Here is a 26,097-nt window from a genome sequence, read left to right as displayed (position 1 = left end):
CATTTTTTGAACCTGGCTTGTAGGTAATTTGGAAATTGAACTTTGTAAAAAACAGGGCCCAATGGGCTTGCTGGGAGTTGGGACTTTTAGCCCCTTCAATGTACTCCAGAATTCTATGGTCAGTATAGACTATTATGGGATGTTCTGCCCCTTCCAGCCAATGCCTCCATTCCTCAAAGGACCAATTTATTGCCAGAAGCTCCCGGTTGTCCACATCATAATTACTCTCAGCTGTGGATAACTTATGGGAGAAGAAGGCACAGGGGTGCAATCTCTCCGGTTCTCCAGAGTACTGGGAGAGGACTGCTCCCACGCCAATCTTCAAAGCATCCACCGCTATATTAAATGGGAGAGTGGGCACTGGATGCACCAATATGGTTGCACTGGATGCACCAATATGGTGCACTGCAGAAAGCCCTTTTCAGCGCTTTGAAGGCTTCGCAAGCTTCCAGAGCCCACCTTGAGGAGTTCGCCCCTTTCCTAGTGAGGTTCGTCAGAGGGTGGACAATGGACGAGAAGTTTCATATGAACTTCCTATAAAAATTTGCAAAACCTAAAAAGCGCTGAAGACCCTTGAGGTCAGTGGGTTGCGGACATTCCAGAACTGCTGGGACCTTGGTTTGATCCATGGCCAACCAGTGATCCGACAGAATATACCCTAAGAAAGCAACCTTACGTACCTCGAAGGGGCACTTCTCCAATTTTGCATAGAGGCAGTTTTCTCGGAGCTTCTGGAGGACCTGGCGTACTTGTGCTCTGTGGAGGAGATCGGATGAATGAACCAAAATATCATCAAGATACACCATCACAAATTTTCCCAGAATTTCTCGGAACACATTTACAAATTCTTGGAAGACTGCTGGGCCATTACACAGACCAAGGGGCAATACTAGGTATTTGAAGTGTTAAAGGCAGTCTTTCATTCATCGACCTTTCTAATGCGAATAAGGTTGTAGGCCCCCTCAAATCTAGCTTGGTGAAGAATCAGGCCCCAATGACCTGAGAGAAAAGGTCATCCACAAGGAGCAGAGGGTACCGATTCTTCACAGTAATCTTGTTTAGGCCCCTGTAATCAATACAGGGTCTTAGCCTGCCATCCTTCTCCACAAAAAAGAAGCCAGCACCTGCAGGGGAAGAGGATGGATGGATGAAGCCCTTTTCTATGTTTTCTTGCATATATTCTTTCTGGGCCTTTATCTCTGGCCCGGTGAGATTGAACAAATGACCCCTAGGGGGCATGGTACCAGGGAGTAACTCAATGGGGCAATCATGGGAATGATGAGGTGGGAGTTTGTCAACTGACCAGGGGCAGAAGACATCAGTAAACTGCTGGTAAGGCTTGGGCAATTTTTGTAACACCTCGAGGGCCTGTACTGGCATTACTGGAGTAAGGCATTTAGCCTGACATTTGGTCCCCCACTGAATGAACTGACCCGACTCCCAATTAATGATAGGGTTATGGGATTTTAACCAATAGAGGCCTAAAATCGGGGGGGGGGGGGGGGGGTTACCATCCTGATCACTTCCTTATGGGAGGCACCCACAGTTAAGTGCAAATCTGGGGTAATAGGGGGTGTAAGACCCTGTTAAAAGGGGGTGCCATCGATGGCAGCCAAGGACAATTCAGGCCCAAGAGGGGGGGACAGGTATTCCAGTTCAGAGGCAACATTTTGGTCCAGTAGGTTACCATCTGCCCCGGAGTCAAGAAAGGCCATGACTTGGCGGGTCTTCCTGTCCCAGGATATGATAGCTGGAACCAGAATACGTTGTGGAGACCAGGCCAACAGGTCGGAGACTTTTTCTAGGTGGCGTTCCTGGATCCTCCGGTCGGCGAAAATGGAATGCTGTATCGCAAGATCCAGGGTGGACGGAGAAGGGAGATCCAATAGCAGGTCTTTGACTTGATCGCTGAGCCCTTGACGGAAGCGATGGAGGAAAGCTGCGTCTCCCCAACGGGTACTGGTGGCCCAGCGCCAAAACTCTGACGCATATTCTTCCACGGGACGTCTCCCCTGGGCTAGGTACTCCAAGTTTATCTCTGCTGTTCGGGTCAGGTCCGGGTCACCGTAGATCACCCCCATAACAGCAAAAAAGTCAGCGACAGAACTAAATGCAGGATCATCTGGAGGTAAGTTGAATGCCCATCTCTGGTGCTCACCTTTTAGGAGGGAGATGACCACTCCAAAACTTTGGCGTGTTGTCCCTGAGGCGAAGTTGGAAGTACAGAAGACAGGTGTCCCGGAAGTTGGGGAAGTCCTGTCTGTTCCCTGAAAATTTCTCGGTTAACAGAATCAGGAGGTTCCACTGGCACCACTGGGCTGGATACGTTTGGACCTGGGTCTTGCCCTGGGAGCGACCGCAATTCAACTGCTATTTCCAGGAGGCGCTCACAAACCTTCGTGGGTTGACCGGTGGGAGCCCCTAATGCAAGCTCCTATAGGCCCCGTTGGATTTCCTCCATCAGGGCTGGGTGGTGTGTGAGTGGCCCGCTATACTGTAATGCGCCTGGGCACACAAACCACAGCCAACTCCAAGAATACTTTTATCAAGCTTTATTGCAGCCTGCTGCAGCGGGGTCTCCCTCCGGCTGTGGTCCCCAAGGACGCCACGGGCTCGCTGGACAGGAAAGTGCCTTACTGTGAAGTTGTCAAACAAATTTACTCTCTTTACTCTCTTTTTATGAGGAAGTAAGTAAACAGGTAGATAGTGGAATAGCAGTTAATATAGTGTACTTGGACTTTGCTAAAGCATTTGGCGCTGTACCCCACAGACGGGTAATATGCAAGTTAGGGTCAATAGGTTTAGAAAAGTCATTCTGTAAATGGATAGAGAACTGGCCTAAAGACTGCATCCAGAGAGTTATAATTAATGATTCATACTCTGAATGGTCTAAGGGTATTAGTGGTGTACCCCAGGGTTCAGTGTTTAACCTTTACTGTTTAGGGACCTTAAAATTATATAGAGTTTAGGATTAAAAGTACCATTTCTGAGTTTGCAGATGACACCAAACTGTGTAATAGAATTCATTCCACACAGGATGCCTTCAATCTACAAGCAGACCTGTAAGTACTTTATGATTGGGCAGCCAAGTGGCAAATTACAGGACGAGCATGCCTCATACTGTCTAGGGGGAATACATTTGAGGGAGTCAGAAATAGAAAAGGATCTGGGATTTCTGGTAGATCATAGAGTTAATAACAACATGCAATACCAAGCTGCAATATCTGACCCTAGTAAAGTACTGTCTTGTATTAAAAGAGGAATACAGTGCAGAGATGGAGACATAATCCTGCCCCTGTACAAAGCATTGGTCAGACCACATCTGGAACATGCAGTTCACAAAATGGATATTGTGGAATTGGAGAGAGTGCAGAGAAGGACAAATGAACTAATAAAAGGAATGGAGGAGCTTAGCTATGGGGAGATTAGCTGAACTGAATCTATTCTCTCTAGAGAAGAGACATTTAAGGGGGATATGATCACCCTGTTTAAAAATATAATTGGTCCATATAGAGAACTCTCTTCCCAATTATTCACTTTGAGATCATTACAAAGAACAAGGAAATACTCTGCGTCTGGAGGAAAAGAAGTTTAAGCTTCGGATAAGGAAGAGATACTTCACTGTAAGGTCTGTGAAAATGTGGAATCGGCTCCCTCAGGAACTAGTTTCGGCAACTACTATAGATTGCTTTAGGAAAAAGCTGGATGCTTCTATTGAAGCACAGAACATAACTGGGTATTAAGAATTTAAAGTAAAGATAACAGGGACTGTTGATCCAGGGAACATCCGATTGCCTCATGGAATCAGGAAGGAATTTTTTCCCCAGTTAAAGCAAATTGTACTACCCTGTTTTCCCTATGATAAGGCACTGTCTTATATTTTTTGAAATGCCAAAATATGCCCTAGGTCTTATTTTCAGGGGGATGTCCTATTTTTCCATGAAGAAGACTACAGTACACATTTATTGTTGAAAATCACTCATGTGCCATTGATTGTCCCCTTCTGATCATTCATGTGCCATCGATTGTCCCCTTTCTGATCACTCATGTGCCAATGATTGTCCCCTTTCTGATCACTACCGTATGTGCCATTGATTGTCCCCTTTTGATCACTGACTCACTTTTTTTTTGGCTTCTACGGCCGGGTAACAGACTCTGTTAGGGCAGGGATCAGCAGCTTGCTTGTCCTTTGAAGTTACTTTCAGTTTCACTCTGCACTGCAGCCAGCATCGAGGAGTCACACAGTATCAGGTATCGGAGGATGTGTTATTTGCAGGGGGTTCTTTATTTTAATTGTTTGAGCAAAAATCGGGGGTGGCTTATTTGATGGGGATGCCTTATCGGGGAAACAAGGTAGGTTTTTTTTGCCTTCCTCTGGACCAACCATATCTTATAGGTTTTATATCTGGGATATGTTTATTTCCCTAGTGGTTTAATTTGATGGACCAGGTGCTTGATTACCAGGAGCATTATGTTTGTTTCAATCCATTAGAGACTGCATAGTGTAATATTTAGTGTCTGACAAACTTGTGATGTGAGAGGATGAACAACACAGCCTGCATAGATAGTCAGAAATTAGTCTTTTCAAACCTAAAGTGTGTGTAGAGGGGTTTGTTTTTGCTAGTTATGGATGAAGAAGTAAACTTTCTCAATTTTTTCAATAACTTTCAAGTTTGGCCCCCGACTTGGTCAAAGTTTTTAATTTCGGCCCTCTGTGTATTTGAGTTTGACACCCCTGGCATAGAGCCCTAAGACCACCTGGCCCCACGGGCCATGGGATGTGATATGCAGATTGCAAGATTATCCACTGAAATGAGAAATCATGTGCATAGCTAGAAATATGAGAACTATTGAGTTCCATGGTGCACAAGTACAAGTTTATCCTGATGTCTCCTGGTCTATGCTTCAACAATGCCATGCTCTTCAACCATTGCTGACCTTACACCTTGATCATTCCATCCCCTACTGATGGGGGTCCCTCTTTAGTCTAATGGCTTGCTTGGATGGCAAATTGGTGATTCTCAAGCAACCTGAAGATCTACTATGCTTTTGTATGGATCTTAGGATCCTCTTCCAGCAGCACCTGAGAGTTGGTAAAAAGCTTACAAGTGAAAGCGTACATTATGTAACAGTCCTTCTCCTCCAGCAAACAGTAAACCTCATGAGGGAATGCCACTTACTTGAGTTCTCTGAATACTTCATGTAGACTTTCATATCTTTTTTTAATGCTCACTTGATTTCCTTATGATGAAAGTTTTATGGTTGAATTATTGATCTGGTTTTTCCTTTGTATTAACTTATCTTATGGTATTTGCCTGGGCTCTGACTATAAATTATCATCTTCTGCATTACTTGCTGGGATGGAGGGTTCTATGTGGGAAGGTATTTTTGGCCATACCAGCTGCCTCCCACTGGAGCCCCTCTTCCACTGATGGGCGCTATTTTTGTTGCTAGGTTTCCTCCTACGCATTGGGATCCCCTCCTTGTTCATTTTTCTTTTTGGTCCCTGGTTATACTATTTCCAGATAGACACCTTTGGACAAGGATGTGATCCCTGCCGAAATGATTTGGCTACTACTTCGAAACATTGTTATGTTGGTTTTGTTTGTTATTGCTTTCTTTAAGGTTGTTTCCTGTGCACTGCTCTCTCCTCCCTTTTTCCATCCTCTGGAGGATGCTCACAGTATCCTGTCCTACTTGTATGGTAATGGTTTTGTACTCTTTTTCTCTTTTAACTATACCCAATGGTTAGGTTAATATCACCTAATGTTAAAGGTCTGAATTCTAACATTAAACGTAAATTGGCCTTACAAAAATTTAAATTCTAAAAGGCAGACATTGCCTTTTTTTCAAGAAACCGATTTGGATAGGTTGGGTACCTTTAATGTTGCCAAGCGACAGTACCCGATGGTATATTCAGCTTCTGGTAAAAAGAAAGTCAGCCATACTCATTCATGCCCATACCACTTTTTCGGTTACTAAATCCATACTAGGTTGATTTATAATCTTAAAGCACAAGTGAAGTTCTTGGAGATGGTACCATTTACAGCGGCTTCCTTATCACAGTAATGTACTTGTGGCCAGTGATTTTAATTTACCTCATACTCCCCAATGGAACCATCACTTCATGGCTGACACTAATAGGCCCCATACTACCTCTCGTCTGCCTATTTTTTGGAAAATGCACAATTGGTGGCACACACATTTTCATGCCAGGCTAAACTTAAAAAAAGATGCCCTGGCTCTACGTAAACAACTTGAAGCATCCTAGAACAGCTAGAACGGTCACTTTATGCTAATCCTACTATTACAATAGTTTATAAAGTGATAGATGTTAGACATCAACTTAAGGAGCTAGCCCCAGGTAAAGTTGAAAAATCTTTGATGTATCTATGACGGTATTACGATAAAAGTAGCAAGCCTGATTCACTTTTAGCATGTTACATTTGCGATCAACATGACCCAAAAATCATAGCCAAGGTTTTTGGGGAATATTATTCCACTCTTTACAGTACGGTACATTACTGACAAAGTGGAGATCAGGTTCTCAGATCACGCATTTTAGATTATCCAACACGCTGCTCTCTTTCGATTTTGGAAGACTCTGCAGTTGAGAAGCTTAATGGAATCCATCTCTCGATAGAAAAAGTTGCCACAATAAAAGCCCTACCGTTGAGTAAAGCACCTGGACCAGATGGTCTTCCATATCCTTACAATCTTGTTATCTAACAATTTTCTGAAAGAGGCACCAATTCCTCAAACCATGCAGCATTCCTACATATCGGTGTTTCGGAAACCTGGCAAAGATTCCAAATGCCCTACCAGCTATCGCCCTATGGTCCTTTTAAATTCAGACTTAGTTACTAGACTAAATACATATCTTACTGAAATCATATCTAAAGACCAAGTTGGCTTCATAATAGCCCGCCAAGCTGGTGATAACATGGAAAATTGACATTATTGATACTCAGAATAAAATTGATCAAGAGGCAGTGTTATTGAGTTTGGACGCAGAAAAGGCTTTCGACCGGCTCAGCTGGCCCTTCTAGGTACAAAATTAATCTAAAACAGAGGCCCTTTTATTACCTCCTTCCCTACAACAGCAACTTCAAGCCCAATACCCATACTGTTGGCGTTCTGATCATGTTAAATATTTGGGAATTTTCCTTACCTCATCTTTTGGCATTTCATTATTTAAGGAGCTTTCCTCACAAAAATGGTGTACTTTACCACTATTTTTTTTTGACCGCATAGCCTCAATTAAAATGTCCATCCTTCCCAAACTTTTAAATCATTTTGCAACTTTGCTAGTCCCCATTCCACGTTCCTCACTTGGAAGATTGCAGGCTACAGCCCTTCATTTTATCTGGGGTTATAAGCAACATCCCTTACCCAAATCAGTACTTTGTTCCTTTCCAGATAGAGGTTTAGGAGTACCTAATTTTTAAAGTATTATTTAGCAACGCACTAGCCAACTTGCTTCGTGGTCCACTCTGCACTCTTAAAAGATAAACGGAAATTTAAAAACTGTGGATGGCACCTTTACATCCCAACTCCTTCCTATATAATTCACATCATAATGCCCCAGAGGGGTCGCAATAGGGTCCTAAACATTTTACTTGAGGTATATGAATTAGTTGTGGAGATAACTATGCCTTGACAACCTCTGCTTCAATGCCTAATTCTTTTATTCTTTCACCACATCTACCTGATAGTGTGTCTCGTCAGATGATCCAACTGTGGAGATCCAACCATCTCTTTCAATTTAATCATATTGTGCATCCCTGCACCAGACATCTTTTGTCATTTCAAAAACTACGTGAAAAGTTTAAACTCCTTCATACTTACTTTTATCTTCAAATATGACATGCACACTATCACTAGGAATTTAACATTTAGCCATATGATGGAGTTTGAAAAGCTATGTACAGGAGGACCATCTCAAAAAGGGTTAATATCAGAGATTTATTTAATTTTAATTACTGAGCCGGCATGTCCCTTTGACTAAACACTGATATATGCTAAAATTGGAATGTACTTTGGGAAGAGAATTGCTATTAGAAATTTGGAAAATTATATGGGATGGTGCTCGTGAAAGCTTGTTTTGTACATTATAAAAGGAGAATGCATATAAAATAATTATGCAATTATATCTCATTCCAAATAAACTACATGCTATCTTCCCGACTGATAGCAATTTATGTTGGAGATGTGGAGCAGAGATTAGCACTATACATCACATTTTTTGGTCATGCCCAATCATAATGTCCTATTGGACTAAGGTTAATGCTCTTCTATTTGGGATATAAGAAACCTATATACAATTGACGTAGGTACTCATTTATTAAGCTTGCTTATCTCTAGCCTCTCCAAACTGAATAGAAAAATAGTGTGTCATATTCTAACCGCAGAGAGGGGCCTTATCCCCAGACATTGGAAGTCTACCTCTCCCCCAAGCATCAATGATCTATATGTTAGAAGTTCAACTTATGAAACACCTTACAGGAAGAATTTATGATAGATATGAAAAATGCATGGAAATTTAGGCCTCTTGGGACTCCTATCTAATGTCTACCGCCAATATGTTTCAACACATATCTGCTAAACCTCATTCAGGCCCTGTCCCCTGCTATTAATGCATCAAGACTATCACCAAAAGTCTCCCCAATAGATACCATACATTTGCTCTCTGTCCTACATCCTCCTTTGTTCTCCCCCTTTTTTTCTCTTTCTTTCTTTTGTATATCTTTGTTTCTTTTCCAAATTTATGGTTGAACCTCTGGATATCACAATTTTTTTTTTTTTTTTTTTTACTGTTTACATCTTATGATTGTTGAGAAACCATTTCTGCTTAACACTCACATAACCTGAAGAATTTCATTTCTGTATTCTGTACTTTCTGTTAAGAGCTTGTAATTTTGTTTCATATCTTTATGGTATACATGTTACCATTTCTGGTTGTTGTTAACCCTGCCTCTTTGTAATATGTGGTTCACCGTTTTATGTTTACACTTACTGTTTCCTATTTTTTTCCTCTGTCTGTATTTGTTGTTAAAATTAATAAAAATTTCAATTCTGAAAAAAAAGAACATATGGTCTGACAGTTGGATAGTACTTTTATGGGTTATACCATGAAATCGCCTTACCAGAAGTTGGAACCACCAAGTGCACATGTATTAATTCAACACATGAAAACCTGTGAACACACAGGTAATAATTAACTAATAATTAGTAACTAGAGAACTGGTTACTGGTACCAGTGGGGAAGGTTTCATAATAAAATGGATGTATACTATCAGTTTTGTAATTTTTGTAAACCTTTTTATTGTTAATTTCATTAGGTTGAAGAACCTGTTTTGATGTAAAAAAACAAAAACAAACTTCTTTACTTTGTATATTTTCACTTCACTTTTGATGTTGTAGAATTTTTTTTTTTTGCTTAAGCCTTTTTTTTTTACTTAGGACATTAAAACCTGTGCTAGGAGAAATAGTGTCCCAAAAGTCACTGCACACTTCCTTTTTTCTATTTCGTCAGGTATCATTCGAAGAGACTTGAGGCCATCAGCATATGACAACCTAGGCTTTGCAGTTTTTGTAAGCGTATCATTCCCTTAACCATGATTCACCAATTGACATTGGAGCAGCACTGCAAAATTGCCATTTGGCAAGAAGTTTTTCAGTCCCCGACTGCAGTTCAGCCTGACTTTGAGAAGCTTTATGGCTGTCACACTGCTCCAACGCGTAATACAATTTACGCTTTACATGGCAAGTTTCTGGAAACAGGATCTGTCCTTGACAAAACCACACTGCAGAAGGCCTGCTACTACCACCACCAATGAAAACACTGAACTCCTGGAGCAGGCATTCGAGCAAGGCCAGGGTAAGTCTATCCAGAGGGCTGCACTGGATCTCAGAATTAACAAAAGCTTGATTCAGTGGATGCTTCAGAGAGTGATAAAGCTCTACCTGTATAGACTTCAGGTTCTTCAAAAACTTGTTTGCTCTGCCACAACTTCAAGCGAGGAGTGACCTTGTGAATGGCTTTTTTTCAACAAGACCCTGCCCACTTTGCCAGGATATTCAGAGATTTCCTGAACATCAAATTTCCTGACCATCGGTCGAAGGGGACCACTCGAATAGGCCTCGTGTTCCCTTGACCGTACGTGACTTTTTTGTGGCGCTATAGCAAAAGATTTCTCCTGCAGTTATGCAAGTCTTACAAAATCTCAGCATGTTGATGAGATGAAAACTGTTCACAGCTAATTTGCACCATTCCTGGCTATTCTTGATTCTCAATTCTCCTGCTAGTTCTTCTACTAAAAGTAAAATTGTGATAGATCTGGTTTGCTTTAGGATCTGAGTCAGCTTGAAGTTTTTTTTTTTTATATCAGCAGCAATGGTTTGCAAATGTCTGCACGGTGAGGTAGTAGGTCATTGCAGAGAAGCATATTCTTTGTTCTTGATAATAGGCCTTTCTTGTCAGAAGTGGTTTTTGAAGGGGGAAGGGGTACAAAAGACTATACATACCCAGGTCTGATATATTCTTAAGTTGTTGGGAGTCTAAGGGTCTTGCTGCAGGTAGCCTTATAAGTTGCTTATTCACAGGTTCCTTGTGTGCCATACCCTCCATACATACATATTTGGCAACTAACCTTTCTGATACAGTTTAGGGCCTTTAGTTTTTCTTCTCATCAAGTTTTTCTTTATTATCACTGGACAATAGGTCTCCACCATAAAATCTGTCGAAATGACTAGCTAAGGTAGTGAACAGTATTTTATCTATTAGCTCTTTGTCCAAAGCTCTACCTTGGTAGCTAACTTTAAACCTAAATTAACAGATCATTGCTTGTAGCTCACCTTTACTAGCATTCTGAGGATTACAGTTACCATCAGATCCTTGTTCTTTCTGTATTTTATGTTAGAATAATTATGTAAGCTACAGAGATGTTACTTTAGCATTCTTGCTATCCGAAATAAATACATTTTTAGAATCTGTTTCCATTATTTTATTATTGGTACAAAACATTACAAAAGTTTTCATGTGAACCTTAAAAAATTCTCTACTAAAGATATGGAACACTGCAAGAAAAAAATCTGTTCACTACAGATCAATGAAAACAACTGTAAATAAAGAAATGGCTGTCCTTTTCTTTAAACGTATTTACTATAATAGCAGGCACTAAAACTTCATAAAGTATAGAGGTGCTGCTTAATCCAGTAAATGTACAAATACCTAAAAATACCCAAAAATGAAGTCTGTTTAGTCTAATGGAAATGTGCAGTATCTGGCTACAAATTCCAGTCTAGACTTGGGCTCCATTTTGTGAAACTGGTCAATATGTTTTTTTTTAACTGTAAAACTCTGTGTTTTGAAGATTTTCTACGAATTTCAGTGGTCCTGGATTCAGTCAGTAGTCTGTGTATTTCCATTACTTCTGAAGTTTGTGTTACCACGCCGGTGGGCCAAATCGCCTGATCAGCTTCTCCTGGTCATCCAGATCTTTCTGGACCTTTTTTCTCATGTAGAATATAGGACAGTCACGACTGTAAACAAAAGAAATGGGTTAAACTTAAAAATATCACAATTTCACTGTTACTGAGAGCGGGTTCACAAGGAAAAAGTGCCAGTGGTGATCCCTGTCAATTGACCAACAAGCATCTGGTCAAACAACTCAATTCATACATTGCAAACTTGAAAATACAATGCAAATGTTTTACTGTTTGTTAAGAACTTGGTTATGTTCTAATTGGCACTGCAGGAGCAGTCTATTTGCATGCATTTATAGTGAAAATAACATTTATGTCATTAGAATGTAGTGTTATCTGACACTATCATGACAAAGAATACTGTGATGTCTGTCACTGTCATAACAAAGCATCTGGAGTCAAATAGGAGAACCTGGTGAATAAATTTGGCTCAGGTATTTATTTTGTGCACTACAAAACATCTTCAGGATACGCTACTATGCAAACTGTACATTAAAAAAACTTGTCTGGTGGCCTGCTACAATATATTTTCTTTCCCTGACCTTGAACAAGTATGAAAATAAAAAAAATTTCTAGGTCAGCTACTGAAACTACTAAAAAGGAGAAAACCAAAACATCAGCATTTTCAGGTCATTTGCAAAGGTAAAATTCACTTGTTACAGGTACAGTTGTGCTCAGAATATTATAGTGTTTAAAAAAGTGAAAAAAGCTCAAAATCCTTATAATAGCTTTAATTTCTATACATGTAAATGCATTGGGAACACTGCACATTCTATTCTAAATCAAGACATGAAGAAAAGAATTACAATTTGTGTTATTCCTTACAGAAAGTGAAGAAAAGGGAATACTAGGCTGCTCAAAATATTTAGCATAATAGTGTTTGCACTCTTCTGACAGATTCGCATATATGGTGAATAACCAAATAATGTATTTAATAAATAGTGTTTTTTATATCATGTGCAAATTTATTAACGGATACACAGTGTTTGTTCTGACCCAAAAAGTCCCATTATTTGGTTATTCACCATATAAGTGAATGTCTAGTCGAAGGGATGTGGCCATGACAATGTAATCAGGTTGGTCATAGCCTCCTTTTTGTATCTGCACGCTTCTATATGAATATGTGATTGTTTTTTTTGGATTTTTAGTCTTTACAAACAAGTATTTTTATATGTATCAAGACCATGAAACATTATCCTTGGTTGATTATTAGGTAAAATTAATATTTATTTACCTGCAACAATTGTACTAACAATGTATTATTTGTACTTAAAATGTTTCAAACAGTACTTGTACAATCTCAAAACTGCATCTGCCTACTTCACCAATATCATCACACACACATCCAATCAACCAACCAGATACACCCATCACCACTTACTAGCATTCATATATATTTCCATACCAATGTTTGTTTCCATTCCCTTATACACAGTTCAGTTAACCTCCTGAGCGGTAACCCTAAGTGTGGCTCCGGGTTAAAAAAAAAAAACCTGCTGAAAGTGGGAACCCTGAGCCAAATTCGGGGTAGCTAAAAAAGTTTACCTGGTCCCTTCGGTGTCCTCCAGTGTCCTGTCAGTCGGATCTTATCCTCGGCCGCGTCCTCTTCCTTCGATCCGTCCCCCAGCGAGTATGCTGATGTTGCCTGGGAGTTCCCAGTGATGTCGGTGTGTGCAGAAGCATGGCGTTATTTCAAATTATTTTGTATTGGATTTAATACAAAATAGCTGTATTGAATCCAATACAATATATATATTATATACATACAGTTAGGGAAGGAAGCAATTGATCCCCTGCTGATTTTGTACGTTTGCCCTCGGACAAAGAAATGGCCAGTCTATAATTATAATGGGAGATTGCACCTACACTGCCACTCAGGGGAGGTGCTAGCTAATCTACCCGGCTCTCCGGATTTTCTCCATGTCTCCTGCGCGTGAGACATGTCCCACGCACAGGTGGTCCACCTACTCGACAACCAGGGATGTAATGGCGGAAGCCAACCTACGGTGAATTCACAGCCCTCTTAGTAAGATGTGCTCTCCAGCATTTAGAGGGACGGGCTGCTGGTAGCGCAGTCCTTTTGACAGCTGGCTGCTGACACTCCATTTCTTTGACCATCTATGTACCCAGTAAGTACCATTCAAACTTTCCCCTCTTCTGTCTATGACTGGCTAGACTCACCTGATCGCCAGTAGTATTTTGTTTAACATAATCTCCCTCACTAAACTCGATCCAATGGGGACGGGAGCACCCATGACTGAATCATCGGCATGGATGCACCAACAGTTGGCAGGACTGGTACCCCAACCAGCCCACCCCCAACCTTTTCTCCCCCCTTTGGGTTTGAAAAGCTTACTTTTAAACCCAGGACCTGCAATCTTCAGGGCATATATGCTCATGCAGGTGAGGGCGACAATAATACTCTTTCACCTTTTTAACACATTTTCTTAATACCTTTGTTAACTCCCTTATCACATAAAAAAATATAGAGGTAGGCATCTAAAAAAACTATTACAGAATGAGGTGGGCAAAACATTCATTTTCCCAAAATGGCGGCCGCGGTATGACTGGAACACTGACGTATCTGGGAAACACGTGACCGCCCTGTAACTCTCTTATCTTCTTATAGAATCCTTCTCTTCCTATTCCTCATACATCTTATACCATCTGAGACAGTTCTTTAATGCCCATTAAAAAAAAAAAAAGTTTGTTCTTTTAAAATATATTTTTTTCCTCCATCCAAAATGGCCACCGAGTTCTCGCGAGAACGGGGAGATCTCAGGAGACGCAGATCTGTATTTCATGTGGTATTTATAGGCGAGACGCAGGCAGGTAAAGTCTGAATTTTAAAAGTTAAAGAGACTCCCTATTTCTTTTGTTAACATATGTGGAGTCACTTGAAGATTCTTTTATCTCTTTCTGGGTACATACTTGCTTCTCTTTTCTAATCTTAAGTAAATACTCTTTGGAGGTATTGTTAATCCTTATGAATCTTCCTCTATATTATTCATATCCAGACCCCCATATGGTATGGTAATCCAGTAAATCAGTAATCAGCACTTGGGCTGACAGGTAAGCATACCTGAACTCCCAGTATTATTTTTATTTATTTTAACATCTAAACTACCAGTAAAACCAGCCCACTTTCATTTATTTATTTAATTTTTTTCTCAGTGATACTGTGCAGTGCAAACCTATTCCTTCCTCTAACACCCTAATATACACCTGGAGCTAAATGTAAGTAAATATTGTAAACTTTCTTGTATTAACCATGGATACCAGTGAGCTCTATCACTCTTATGCACATTAGTAAAAAATTTTTATTTTTTCTTTATACCAGCTATACATGTCTCCTTTACTTTAATGTGTTCACCCGATTCAAATAGGATCTCAATGACTTAATGATACCATATTTCAGTTAAGGCAAGTAAATTAAATCGTTTTCTCCCCTCCCAATGGCTGACATTATATATTTATTTTTACATTTTTTTATCTACCTTTCACTACCTAAATCTCCCCCCCCCCTTTTCTTACAACAGAATAATTTCAAGTCCAGCTATTTCAAATCCTTCATCTACACTGTCTGCTTTGTGTTGCTGATAACATTATAGTAAGTACGGTGGATTTTCTTTACTAAAGTACCTTCTTACTCTTACTTTTTTACAAGTTTTTCACCTGTTTGTTTCCCCTTGTTCTTTATACCCTATATTGAACCATTTTTACCAATATTCACATGACCTTTGATATCCCAATTATCTTTCTATAATTACCATACATAATCTCCCCTTTTTCCCTCATTGGGATCATCTGGAGTGGAAGTCTCGCAGATGTTTTTATCAACTTTGTATCACTGTGACTATTATAAATGTAAGTAAACATTTTCAAACTTTATACATTTTTTGAATCACATGTACTACTATTCACATGATTGTATGTATGTTTGAAACTAGAACTCAGTGCTCTTTTCCTTTCCCCTCTTTATACTTCTATGTGATACAGATTTAATATTCAAGTTAAACTTCAATCTCAATCCTCCCCTGAAGAAGCCTAAGGGCAAAACACATTGGGAACTTGAGACGTTTTCAAAAAATTGAAGGTAATATTTTTACTTGAAATGTGAAAATAAGTGTATGTAATCACAGACTTTGATTGTTTGTATATCATTAGCTAGTTGGCCTATGTATGGTATAGAAATATAGTATATAACATTAAAAAAATTATTTACTTTTTTTAAAAAAGTTCTGCCTATAAAAGCCTGTCTATCCCTCCACTTGATCACATAATATGCTGTCTTAAGCTACATACACACTTCCAATTATTATCGTTGGAAAACGAACGACGAACGTTCATGCACGATATATATGAACGATCGTATAGCACCGATCCTGCACATAGAGTAACGACACGATCGTTCATAGATATTGTACACACAATAGATACGATCGTTTGAGCGATAGAGGAACTATGTGCACGACAGGAAAGTGAACGGACGTTCGTTCATCACGCATGCTCTGAACATGGACGATCAACGAACGACCGTACACACGAACGATGTTCAACGATCGTCGTCCAATCCGATCCGTCGGTCCGGTCGTTCGTTTCCAGCGACTTTCCTCGTTCGTCGGCGTCGTTGGTTACTTTTTTACCAACGATTTTTTGCCCAATCGATCGTTCGTCGTTCGATTGGAACGATAAAAATTGGAAGTGTGTACGCACCTTTACTTTTACTTTTTAGATAAACACTATGGGATTAAAGCTTTCCTTCCCCCTCTTTTGTTGTAACAACCGATTGTTGTAAGAATCTCTTTTGGGACTCTTCTCCCTTCTTATACCATCATACCTATTACTGATTGCAATTTTATACATGTTCATCACTATATTTTATCTAGGAGCCTAACATTTTTTCCATGGGAACGATTCTTTCAATGAATTAATTTTATAACAAGGCTCCGGAATAAAGGAAACTAAATACTCCTCACCATAGTGATAAAACAAGTAAGTGTCACTTAAAATGTTGGCAGTTGTTTACTAAAATTTGAAGTACATATGTAATAATGAAGAATAATCTTTACCTTTTTTAGATTACCCCTTTTCTTGGAGTAACCTCAGCTACCTTGATTTTCAAATTCTACGTCATTATGAGTAACATCAGCAACTACTCGCCAAGGTATTTTCAGTTTACTAGTATATACTCACATATAGATATGGTATAATATTACTAACACATCTAACCATTTATCTCACATATTCATGACATATTCATACTTTTGAGGCAAAATACTTGCAATTACTGCGAATGTTTACATATTTACAATAGTCTCCTTATGTTTATACTCTGTCAATCTGGTATAAGTCTCGGGAAACCCTGAGAAAGCCATTAAGCTAAACGTAACAGGAAAACAGGACAGTTGAGTAGTTATATCATATTGTATGATATTGTATCATAAAAGCTAGGGGATTATTCACTACCCATGATTAATAATAATTGATTTATTTAACATAGTAGAACCATGTATAGTGAAATATGTTGAATGCAATGTTTATTAACCACCTGGCCGGTAAACCCGACCTCGGTTCGCATCCGGCGAGTGCAGTGACGATCACCGGGGTTTCCCGGTGACGTCGCTGCATGCGTCGGTGCGGGCGGGAGGTGGGGCGGGGAATTCAAAATTTTGTATTGAGTTCCTTTGCATAGAACTCAATTCAAAAAAGCTGTATTGAGTCCAATACAAAGAAATCCTTATATATTATATATATAATTGTATTATATATATATATATATATATTATATAGGCTACTGTACAGGTACATTTTATTATACACTATTTCTTTTTTTTTTTTTAAAGATTTTTTTAAAGATTTTTTTTTTAAAGGTTTTTTTTATGTTTTATAAAAAAAATGTATTATTAAATTTATAAAATAATATTTGCTGCTTGTCTTCCTTAACCTCCCTGGCGGTCTAAATATGTCAGTATTTTTATGTCAAAAGCAGTACATTGTTTTGCATGGAAATTTGTTGTTTAATATTGTAGGCCTGTAATTGTTAGGACTAACTTCCGGGTATGAAAAAGATTGTAACACAAATCAAAAAAAAAAAAAAATATTTATAAAAAATATTGAAATTATATAGTAATAGGTTTATTTTATTAATTTTATTAAAAAAATATTTAATATTTGGATTTATTTATAATTTACCACTGTGATTAATATGCCTAAAGCAGATTACAATGTAATCTGTCTTTAAATTTCTCGCCAGGCCACGCCTCCCCCGCGTAATGACGCTTCACAACGATCAAGCCGAAGATGCAATGCAGAAGCCAGGCTGGGGATCGCTGGTTTGGGGTTAACGCTTTTGGTACATAAAATTCACCTCGAGCCACACTTGGGAAGCCCCAGGGGGGTTAAATAAGGGCCATAAATGACACTGTTGTTTTTACAAAATGTATGACCTCACTAATTGAACTGATAATAATTATTGATTTATTTACACAGAATCAACAGCACACGTCATGTCTGTTGGTTTTCTTTTACTCTACTACATCAATTAGTAAATTATTTGCCATGTAGAAATATAATTTATACCAAAAACAGTGATTGATAAGGTTAGTGATGACAGACTGCTAATATTCTGAACACAACTGTATACATTAGAAAATTAAGTGCAAGTGAAGTCCAAGTAAATACAAGAACATTGCACAAATTACTTACCTAGTTGCTTCATTTACATTTTAAAACTCATTAGTTAGTCCAACTGCAAGATGCATATGTTGTAGTGTTGCATTCACAGGATTTCTCTAATGCCCTTTTGAAAGGGTAAGACAAATGTGAACAGTTGGGATGTAAGTGGACAAGTTGAAACAGTGTCATCAGTCGGTCCTAATATCTTGTTGAGTACAATACTGTTTTTGAACAAGAAGGTTGAACATTTTGTGCAGGACCTTTGGATTATTGTTTGCTACATTGTCAGATTAGTTTTATTTTTACCTAGTTCTACCAGAAATCTGGATTTACGTAGCTAAGAGATGTGACACTGGAAACTCAGAAAGACCTTAATAAAAGATCTAACATATAAACTCCTGATGCAATCTGATTTAGGATGGTATAGGAGGCTCACCATGTGTTTCAAAAGGTTATGTTTATAAATGTTGGAGCCCACAAAAATGTTTATAAATGTGGGTGCCTAAAAAGACACTTTTATTAGAGCTTTAAGGCATGCTCACACCTGCTTCTTAAAAATGTTTCTGGAAGACTACTCTACACCTTTAAGGCTTCCAGGATAATTTTCAGGCAAAAATTGTCTGCACTTGCAAACTCCTTTACAGGCTTTAGGCCTGCACAGGCATTTATAGATGTTTATTCTCGCTTTTAAACACCTAAAAAAGCTGTTTTATTTCATTCCGTAAGCAATTCCCTGACTTTGAAATGCCTACAAACTCTCAATAAACGTCTGCAAAAGCTTTAAGAAGCAGTTGAATGTAAGTCTTTGGAAGAGTTTGGAAAGCAGAGTGACCCTACATTTTTCCACACAGAAAACAAACCCATTCATTTTCATTTAAACTATTTATTACAAAGTTATTTCAAGCTTTTACAGGCTGTAAAAACACTTACCTGGAAAAAAAAGGTCTGAACAAAGCATTAATCAGTTTCCCCTAGGAAAGTTGGTGTGGTTTTTTTTTTTACCCTCCTGAAGATTAAAATGAACTCAATTCCACCCCTCCCAAGCACATATTTTCTCATTGGCCATCTCAATTACCTGCCTATACTACCAATCACCTTTTACTCAGTTGAGATATAGACTGGAATTCCCAATTCCTCCATTAAACCAGGTATGTTATGGCAATACACAAAGACACTGTCAGTACTAAAGTACTGCAGAAATGCAAATTTCTCTGGTTCGAAAGTACGATACTTTGTTCCTTTTTCAAGTAAGTTTTTCTCATGCACTCTTGATGCTAGGAGTTCTGAAGCCTTCTTCGATAGTCCCAAATCATGTACCAAATCACTCAACTCATGCTGATCAAATCTCTTACACACAGATAAGTAGAAAAATACATTTTGCTCATTCACTACGTAGAGCAGCACACAACCTCTGACCACACTGTCTTGCATCTAAATGAATAGCCTATACAAATCCACACTACAGTAATGGGATTAATATAAGCGGCAGAGAAAAAAGCTGACGTGATAGAAGAAAACTAACACTACTTTCAGAATCAGCATACCTATATTAGTATAAATAAGCGTAAAAATTAAAGACAACAAAAAATGTGTTTAAAATTGTTCCCCAGTGTAATATTTCTACCATTGCCTGATCTGGTCCGAAAAGGGTAAGCTTTATATTTAGACTAAAACAGTAAATTTGTATTCATGCTTTCAAATGTTTCTAGTTAGAATGTAGAGCTCAGTCTCTAAAAATGAAGGGAAAAAAAAACATCAGTACAATATAGGATGAAAATAGATACTGTAAAAGAAAATTCTGTGCAAGATAGTAATGTTAAAATATATACTGGTATATATATATACACATACATACATACATACATATATATACACACACACACACACACACTGTGTTTTAATCAGTTTCTGTAATCAGATAACACTTCAGGATGGTTTCATTAGGCATTCTAGGCTAGGGCAATTAAGATACATAGAGTGTTCTCAACACTTTTTCTTTGTGCTACTTTAAGTTTAGGTTATATAAATACGTGGGATAATGGTCGCTGCAAACAATCTTTCTTGATTGCTTTCAGACATGAATAAACAGGCAGTGTACAGCGCTGTTCTAGTGAGAGGGGCAGGCACTCTGCTCTGCTCTCCCCTACTGACATGCATAGTGGTTGTTCCCTGTATAGGTTGTTCATTGATTTGCCAGGAAAGATAAATAAATGACATTGGGAGGCCGCTGAACATGCCAGATTTTCGCCTGAGACAAGCACAAATAAGTTGATGTGTGTATGCAGTCTTAGACATACCTGGAGATACAGCAAAACAGTATAGTTACGTGTTTTTTTAAACTAATGGTCAGAGAATAAGCAAATACATTAAAATGACAAAAGTGGGCCATACTGTAAGCTTCTAGTAGCTTCCACCTTTTGTCAATAAATCAAGTAAATATAGCGAATCCAAACGGACTGAAATGCAACCAGGAAAGGATTCCAAAGTCTTCAAAACATACACTGGAACAACAGTTTTGAATGTCCCTACCCTTTATCAAATTTATTAGGCTTACACACATACACAGTTTTACCCATGTATTAAGAGGATGCTTAAAAAAGTACTTACTAAAAACTTACAACGGGCATAAACAGAAAAAAATCAAATCAATATGTGGGATAAAATAGTCAAACGTATTCTTCCACTTCATATTATAATTTCTGCATTTCATTTTAAAATTTTAAAAGTCAAAATCCCGCTAAAAAGCAGATAAAATATGATGCTTGCTTTTACATAGATTAACAGAAAAGTTGCTTTAAATTTAGGTTCGGTTTGTCACCGAGACCTGACCTATCCTGACTTGGCTAAATTCCACTAACTGCTATTCCCATCTTCAAATGTAGTGCTCACAGAAGTCACTGAGGCAGACATGCTATGCTGGACAGTAAAATGGCAGTTTGAAGATTGAAGGGAAAAAAAAACAAAACAAAAAAATTACAACCAAAAGGTCACAGCAACAGACATTCCTCTGTTATCATAGAAAATAAAAAATAAATAATTAAAAAAAGGCACATCCTTTCGCATAGGAAAATTTATGAATGTTATAAATTTAAAGTGAAGTAAAAAGAACACAAATGTGCCATAAAACATTAGGCTGACAGTCTTTCCTTATTTTCTCATAGACCTTTGTCCTGGGCTGAACATGGAGTGCTGCAGTAACGGTTGGTCATATGCACTAAGCACCTGCCATCAGTGCCCAGGGACCGTGAGACAGTTTTCTCTCTGTGGCTACTGCTTTCCCTATGCAATTAGCTTAGGTTCTGTGATAAGAGATCTTTGGAAAGGTGTACTGTGTGTATGCAGAACCCACCCCTGGCAGCTGGTGAGCGGAGCAAGAAATCAGGATACTGGATTACCTCCAGTTTGTTTTTTCCCTTGGGAATTTGAAGGGGTTGTGCATGTGTAAGCACAGATTACCTGCCAATACCATCTCCCAGAGACCAAATGAAACAAAAATCAGTGTTTGACTCTGCCCAGTCTGTGTGGTTATCAGTTAGCAGCAGGTGGAAAAGATAATTGTATCAATGTGAACATTGGGCACAGATTTGTGAATTGAAGAGCACCTTAATATGATAAATGGATGTAGACAGTGGAGGGTGCTCAGATTTAGATTCAAACTCTGCCCTTCCTCATACTTTTGCAGTGGCTGTACATCCTAATACTACCAGCCAAGGTACTACAGACACGTTTGGCACTGGCTTATATTGTGGAAATGGGTATTCTAATATTTCACTATTTCTTCCAATTAACATTAGCCAATTATGTCTACGGGTGAATGGTGGAATATGGACTATTGTAAAATCCAAATGCGGACTACTGTCTATAAGCACATAAACTTTAGAAAGTGATCGGAAACGTTGACACAGCCTGAAGTTTATTAGGTCTATAGATTTTTGAAATTATTTTATCTATACAACTGTATACAAGTGCAAAAAACATTCACATTCAGGACTACTTTATTGGTAAGAGAACAAGCCAATAATTTCTCCTAATTTTTAAATTTATTTAGATCTCAATAAAAGCTAAGCCTTAACACATGCTCATAGTTTTAAAAATGCCCAAAGGCTGGCCAGCTATTGCTTTAAAGCAATAGATATATGAGGAAATAGAAAATATATGGCTTAAATATATGTGGGTAACCATTGCATTTCCTAGCTAACTTACTATATTGTTTATGTACTTGCCATCTATTCTTTTCCCATAGAAAAATGAATATTTGTGCCTTGCCCACATAGGCATTCCCCCCCCCCCCCCCCCAGCGATATAATTCTGTATGAGTTTTAACACAAAAAGCGTTACATTTTTTTGCATGGAAATTTATTTTACATTGTAGGCCTATAATTCTTAGGCATAACTCACTAAATAATGTCCAATATTTAATACATTTAATAATAAACTTTGAATAATAAAAAAAAATCTATTTAAACAAGGGTGCAAAAAAAGATTTTTGTATTAGACTCAATACAGTTTTTTTGTATTGAATCCAATACAAAATTATTTCAATTTTTCGCTGCGCCTCCTGCCTGCACCGGTGTCACCAGGGAAACCCCGAAGACCGCCTCTGCAATCGCTGCCTGAAGATCCAAGTAAGAAGAAGTGTCCTGAGGACCTCAAGGGACGAGCAGGATGCCGGGAGACACCAAAGGAAGAAGGTGTTTTTTTGTTTTGTTTTTGGCGACCCGGAGTGTGAATCAGGTTACCGCTTTTTGCAACTAAACCCCGTGTCTCACTCAGGAATACAGCTAGGGGGGTTAAACAGAATCTCAAGCCAAAACTTCCCTCTCACTTAATGTCTTGCAAAAATGTTGACACTGGGGTAGGAAGGCCTCAGATAACAATAAAAAACAGATGTAAGTTTTAACTCTTACTGTGCAAAACAAAGAAACCTCTATTGATGGTATTAATTTTTGCATGATTCCATTTCATTATACTTCTTCCCTTATGGGGGGGGGGGGGATGTTCATGATGATTGGCCAAGGTTATGGCAACTCATTGAGCTACAAAACGGGAAACTTTGATAACAACTATGCACACAATATCAACTGCAACTGGTCCCTTCACATACAAGCCCTCCAAGGGAATAGAAGAATTACCCTAGAATAAAACTGTATTCCACAATTAAAAAAACAACATTGCTTTGTAGCTGTTGGTATACATTTGTACAAAACATTACTTTTTTTAAAGCAATGTTTAAACTTATGTTTGGATCCTAAATAAAAGGTAAAAACAAATCATCACTGCATAAGTATTCTGGTATTAAATATGTTAAAAAATATATTTGTAGGTTATTGATTGACACTTATTAACATAACAAAAAATAAGCCTTCAATAGTAACATGATCCTGTATACATCATGTTTTTTATTAACATATAATAGCTATATTTTTTTAAATTGTTTTATTGTCCAATTGTCCTCTATTTCATGGTGTATGGTAAAACACATATTGTATGATCAATCTTTACTTTTATAGCTGAACATCCAGCTTTTGCAGCACTAAGGTGGTGCAAACACTGGCGTGAATCTTTGCCAGGTTACTGCCTGCATGGAATTTCTAGGTTCTGTCTTACTAGCCTTAGATTGTTAGGATGTGAGACCATCAGAGGGGTAGGTGATGACATGCCAAAAAAAGAGGCAGACCAAGAACTACTGATTTCAGTAATCACTCAATTAACAGGCCTTATTTAACATCCACTCCCTTTCTATGCAATATAAGTCTTTGCAAAGCTCAACACACATGTTACAATCTGACTGTACACATTTTACCAACAACTATGAAATATAAGGACCTGCTTGTTTGGATAAAAAACTAATGAGATAGTTTACATAGGTCTTTATATAACATATAGTTCTGGTAAATTTGAAGTTTGTTGTGCATACATTGTACGGTCAAAATGTAATATGTAAGATGAGCCTAAATCAAATCTACCACAAGTTGCAAGCAGCCATTGCTGAACTCATGCTAAAGACTGCCATTTGCCTGGATGTAAACTTGATAGTTTTGTTCTAGCAGTTCCTGTCACACACCTAAGACATGCATGCTGTTACTTGTGTACCAAGTTGTGTGGCAACTAGCTGAGCAGCTGAGCTGCATACTTAACCAAACAGACGAGTAGTAATTTTTTAATCAGGTGGCAGCCTACATAATCTTGATTTAAGGATAAAACTTAAAAGCCATATACAGATGTCCAATTGAAAGATATTTGTCCCTGGAAATGATCTTTCAAGATTGTTTCCAATGAAAGATGAATGAACAAGCGCTGTACACATACCAAGCAATGATTACCTGAAGTGTGTACATTGCTTTACTCATCACTGCCAAGTACAGCAAAAAAAAAGGATGATCTGATTCTGGCGTTATCAGCTCTTAAATAGTGTTCAAGAATTGAGATAGTAAAATTAATGTCAGAATAATAGGAAAAAAGCTAATGGTTCATCTTTTGCTTTGCTATTAAAGTAATGCTCCTTGAACGGTATGTCATACTACATAAAGAAATTATGTAGAATAACAAAATATCTCAAACAGCCTTCAATCTTTTAAAACCACCTGTATCACCAAATCACAATTCTATGATCCTTTTACCTTGTACACAGGACATCCTCGTGTAAACTGCCCTGACAGCGTTGGCACTGCGTCCACAATCGAGAAAACTTCTCTTCCAGGGAACCCAGGTGAGAGATCTAAAAAAAAAAAAAAAAATAGGAAAAATCAAGTTGACTTATGCATAGCATGTATCCACATAATACATTTCCAACCAAACCAATAATTAAACTACAACCATTAAAAGAGAAAGTATGCTCAAATAAATTTTTAAGGTTTTGCATATCAGGACATAATAAAAAAACAAATCGCCTCGTTAACAGGTCTTAAATTTAGGTGAATACAACCTTGGGTGTGTGTCCACACAGTGCCAATGTAAAAAGATCTCAGCAAGGACTTCAGAGAAGCAATTATTGCTGCCCATTAATGTGGGAATGGTTATTAGATCATTTCTATAAAACAATTTGAGGTCCAATATGCTAGAGTAAGAAAGGTTTTTCACAAGTAGAAAACAAACCAAGCCTCCCAGCAATTCACACCAAGCACAAACTGTGCAGCACCTAGAGAAACTGCAAAAAAGACAAAAAAAAACAAAAAAAACAAACAAGTATGGACAATTATAAAAAGACTGAACTAGTATGAATAGTTTGGAACCGTTGCCAGCAGAAAGTCGCTTTTTTCATGTCCTAATATGCAAAACCTTATAAATGAAGGAGGATGTACTTTTTCTGACTGCTGGCAACGTTGAGAAGTGCACACAAATATAAGTGCATATACACCTCTAAATTCAATCAGTGGTAAAGTTAGATGTGATAAAAATTTTCTACAGAACCAACTTTTCAAACATATTTACTAGTGCAAGTGAAATGAGCTATAAAGCGCTCCTTTATCAGGTCTACATGACATTATGTTGATGGGAGGTCAATGCCACCAAGATAACTTACCTCTTTCTGGTGTAGTTCAGATTCTCGTGTCTTGCAATAATTGCACACTGCTCCTACAGAAACATAATCATCAATTTAATTACAAGGGGTAAAAAATGTTTGAAGGGGTACTTTACCTAATTTTAGCTATGTCCTAACATTAAGATTAAAGATAGAAATGTGCACGGAGAAACATAAGATGGCAACTAACTTTGCAAATAGTTTGATTAAATTAAATATAATAAAAATTTGATAAATTAAAATTAAATAAAAAAGAACTATTTTTAAGATTTTTTTTTGTATTTTATTTTTATTCAGTAAGCAGTCAAATACAACAATAAAATAGTGAATCATACAAAGCAAGAAAATGCCAGAATTAAACATTATGCCATCAGGGTGTAATGACTGGTTACTAAAGAATTTTATAAATA

General features: G+C 38.0%; 1 protein-coding gene across 1 annotated transcript in view; it reads right to left on the bottom strand.

Moving 5' to 3' along the window:
* Nucleotides 1–10,982: 10,982 nt before the first annotated feature.
* Nucleotides 10,983–26,097, bottom strand: part of POLD1 (DNA polymerase delta 1, catalytic subunit) — a gene marked incomplete in the record, with an annotated part of 178,980 nt that continues 163,865 nt past the window's right edge. Inside the window, 3 exon segments of the mRNA XM_072427214.1 lie at nucleotides 10,983–11,544; nucleotides 24,786–24,883; nucleotides 25,688–25,740. Coding sequence (XP_072283315.1) covers nucleotides 11,448–11,544; nucleotides 24,786–24,883; nucleotides 25,688–25,740 — 248 coding nt within the window.

This window comes from Pyxicephalus adspersus, chromosome 11 (assembly GCF_032062135.1).
Source record: "Pyxicephalus adspersus chromosome 11, UCB_Pads_2.0, whole genome shotgun sequence".
Taxonomy (NCBI): domain Eukaryota; kingdom Metazoa; phylum Chordata; class Amphibia; order Anura; family Pyxicephalidae; genus Pyxicephalus; species Pyxicephalus adspersus.
Note: the sequence above shows the minus strand (reverse complement) of the source record. Positions and strands in the feature narration are given on the sequence as shown.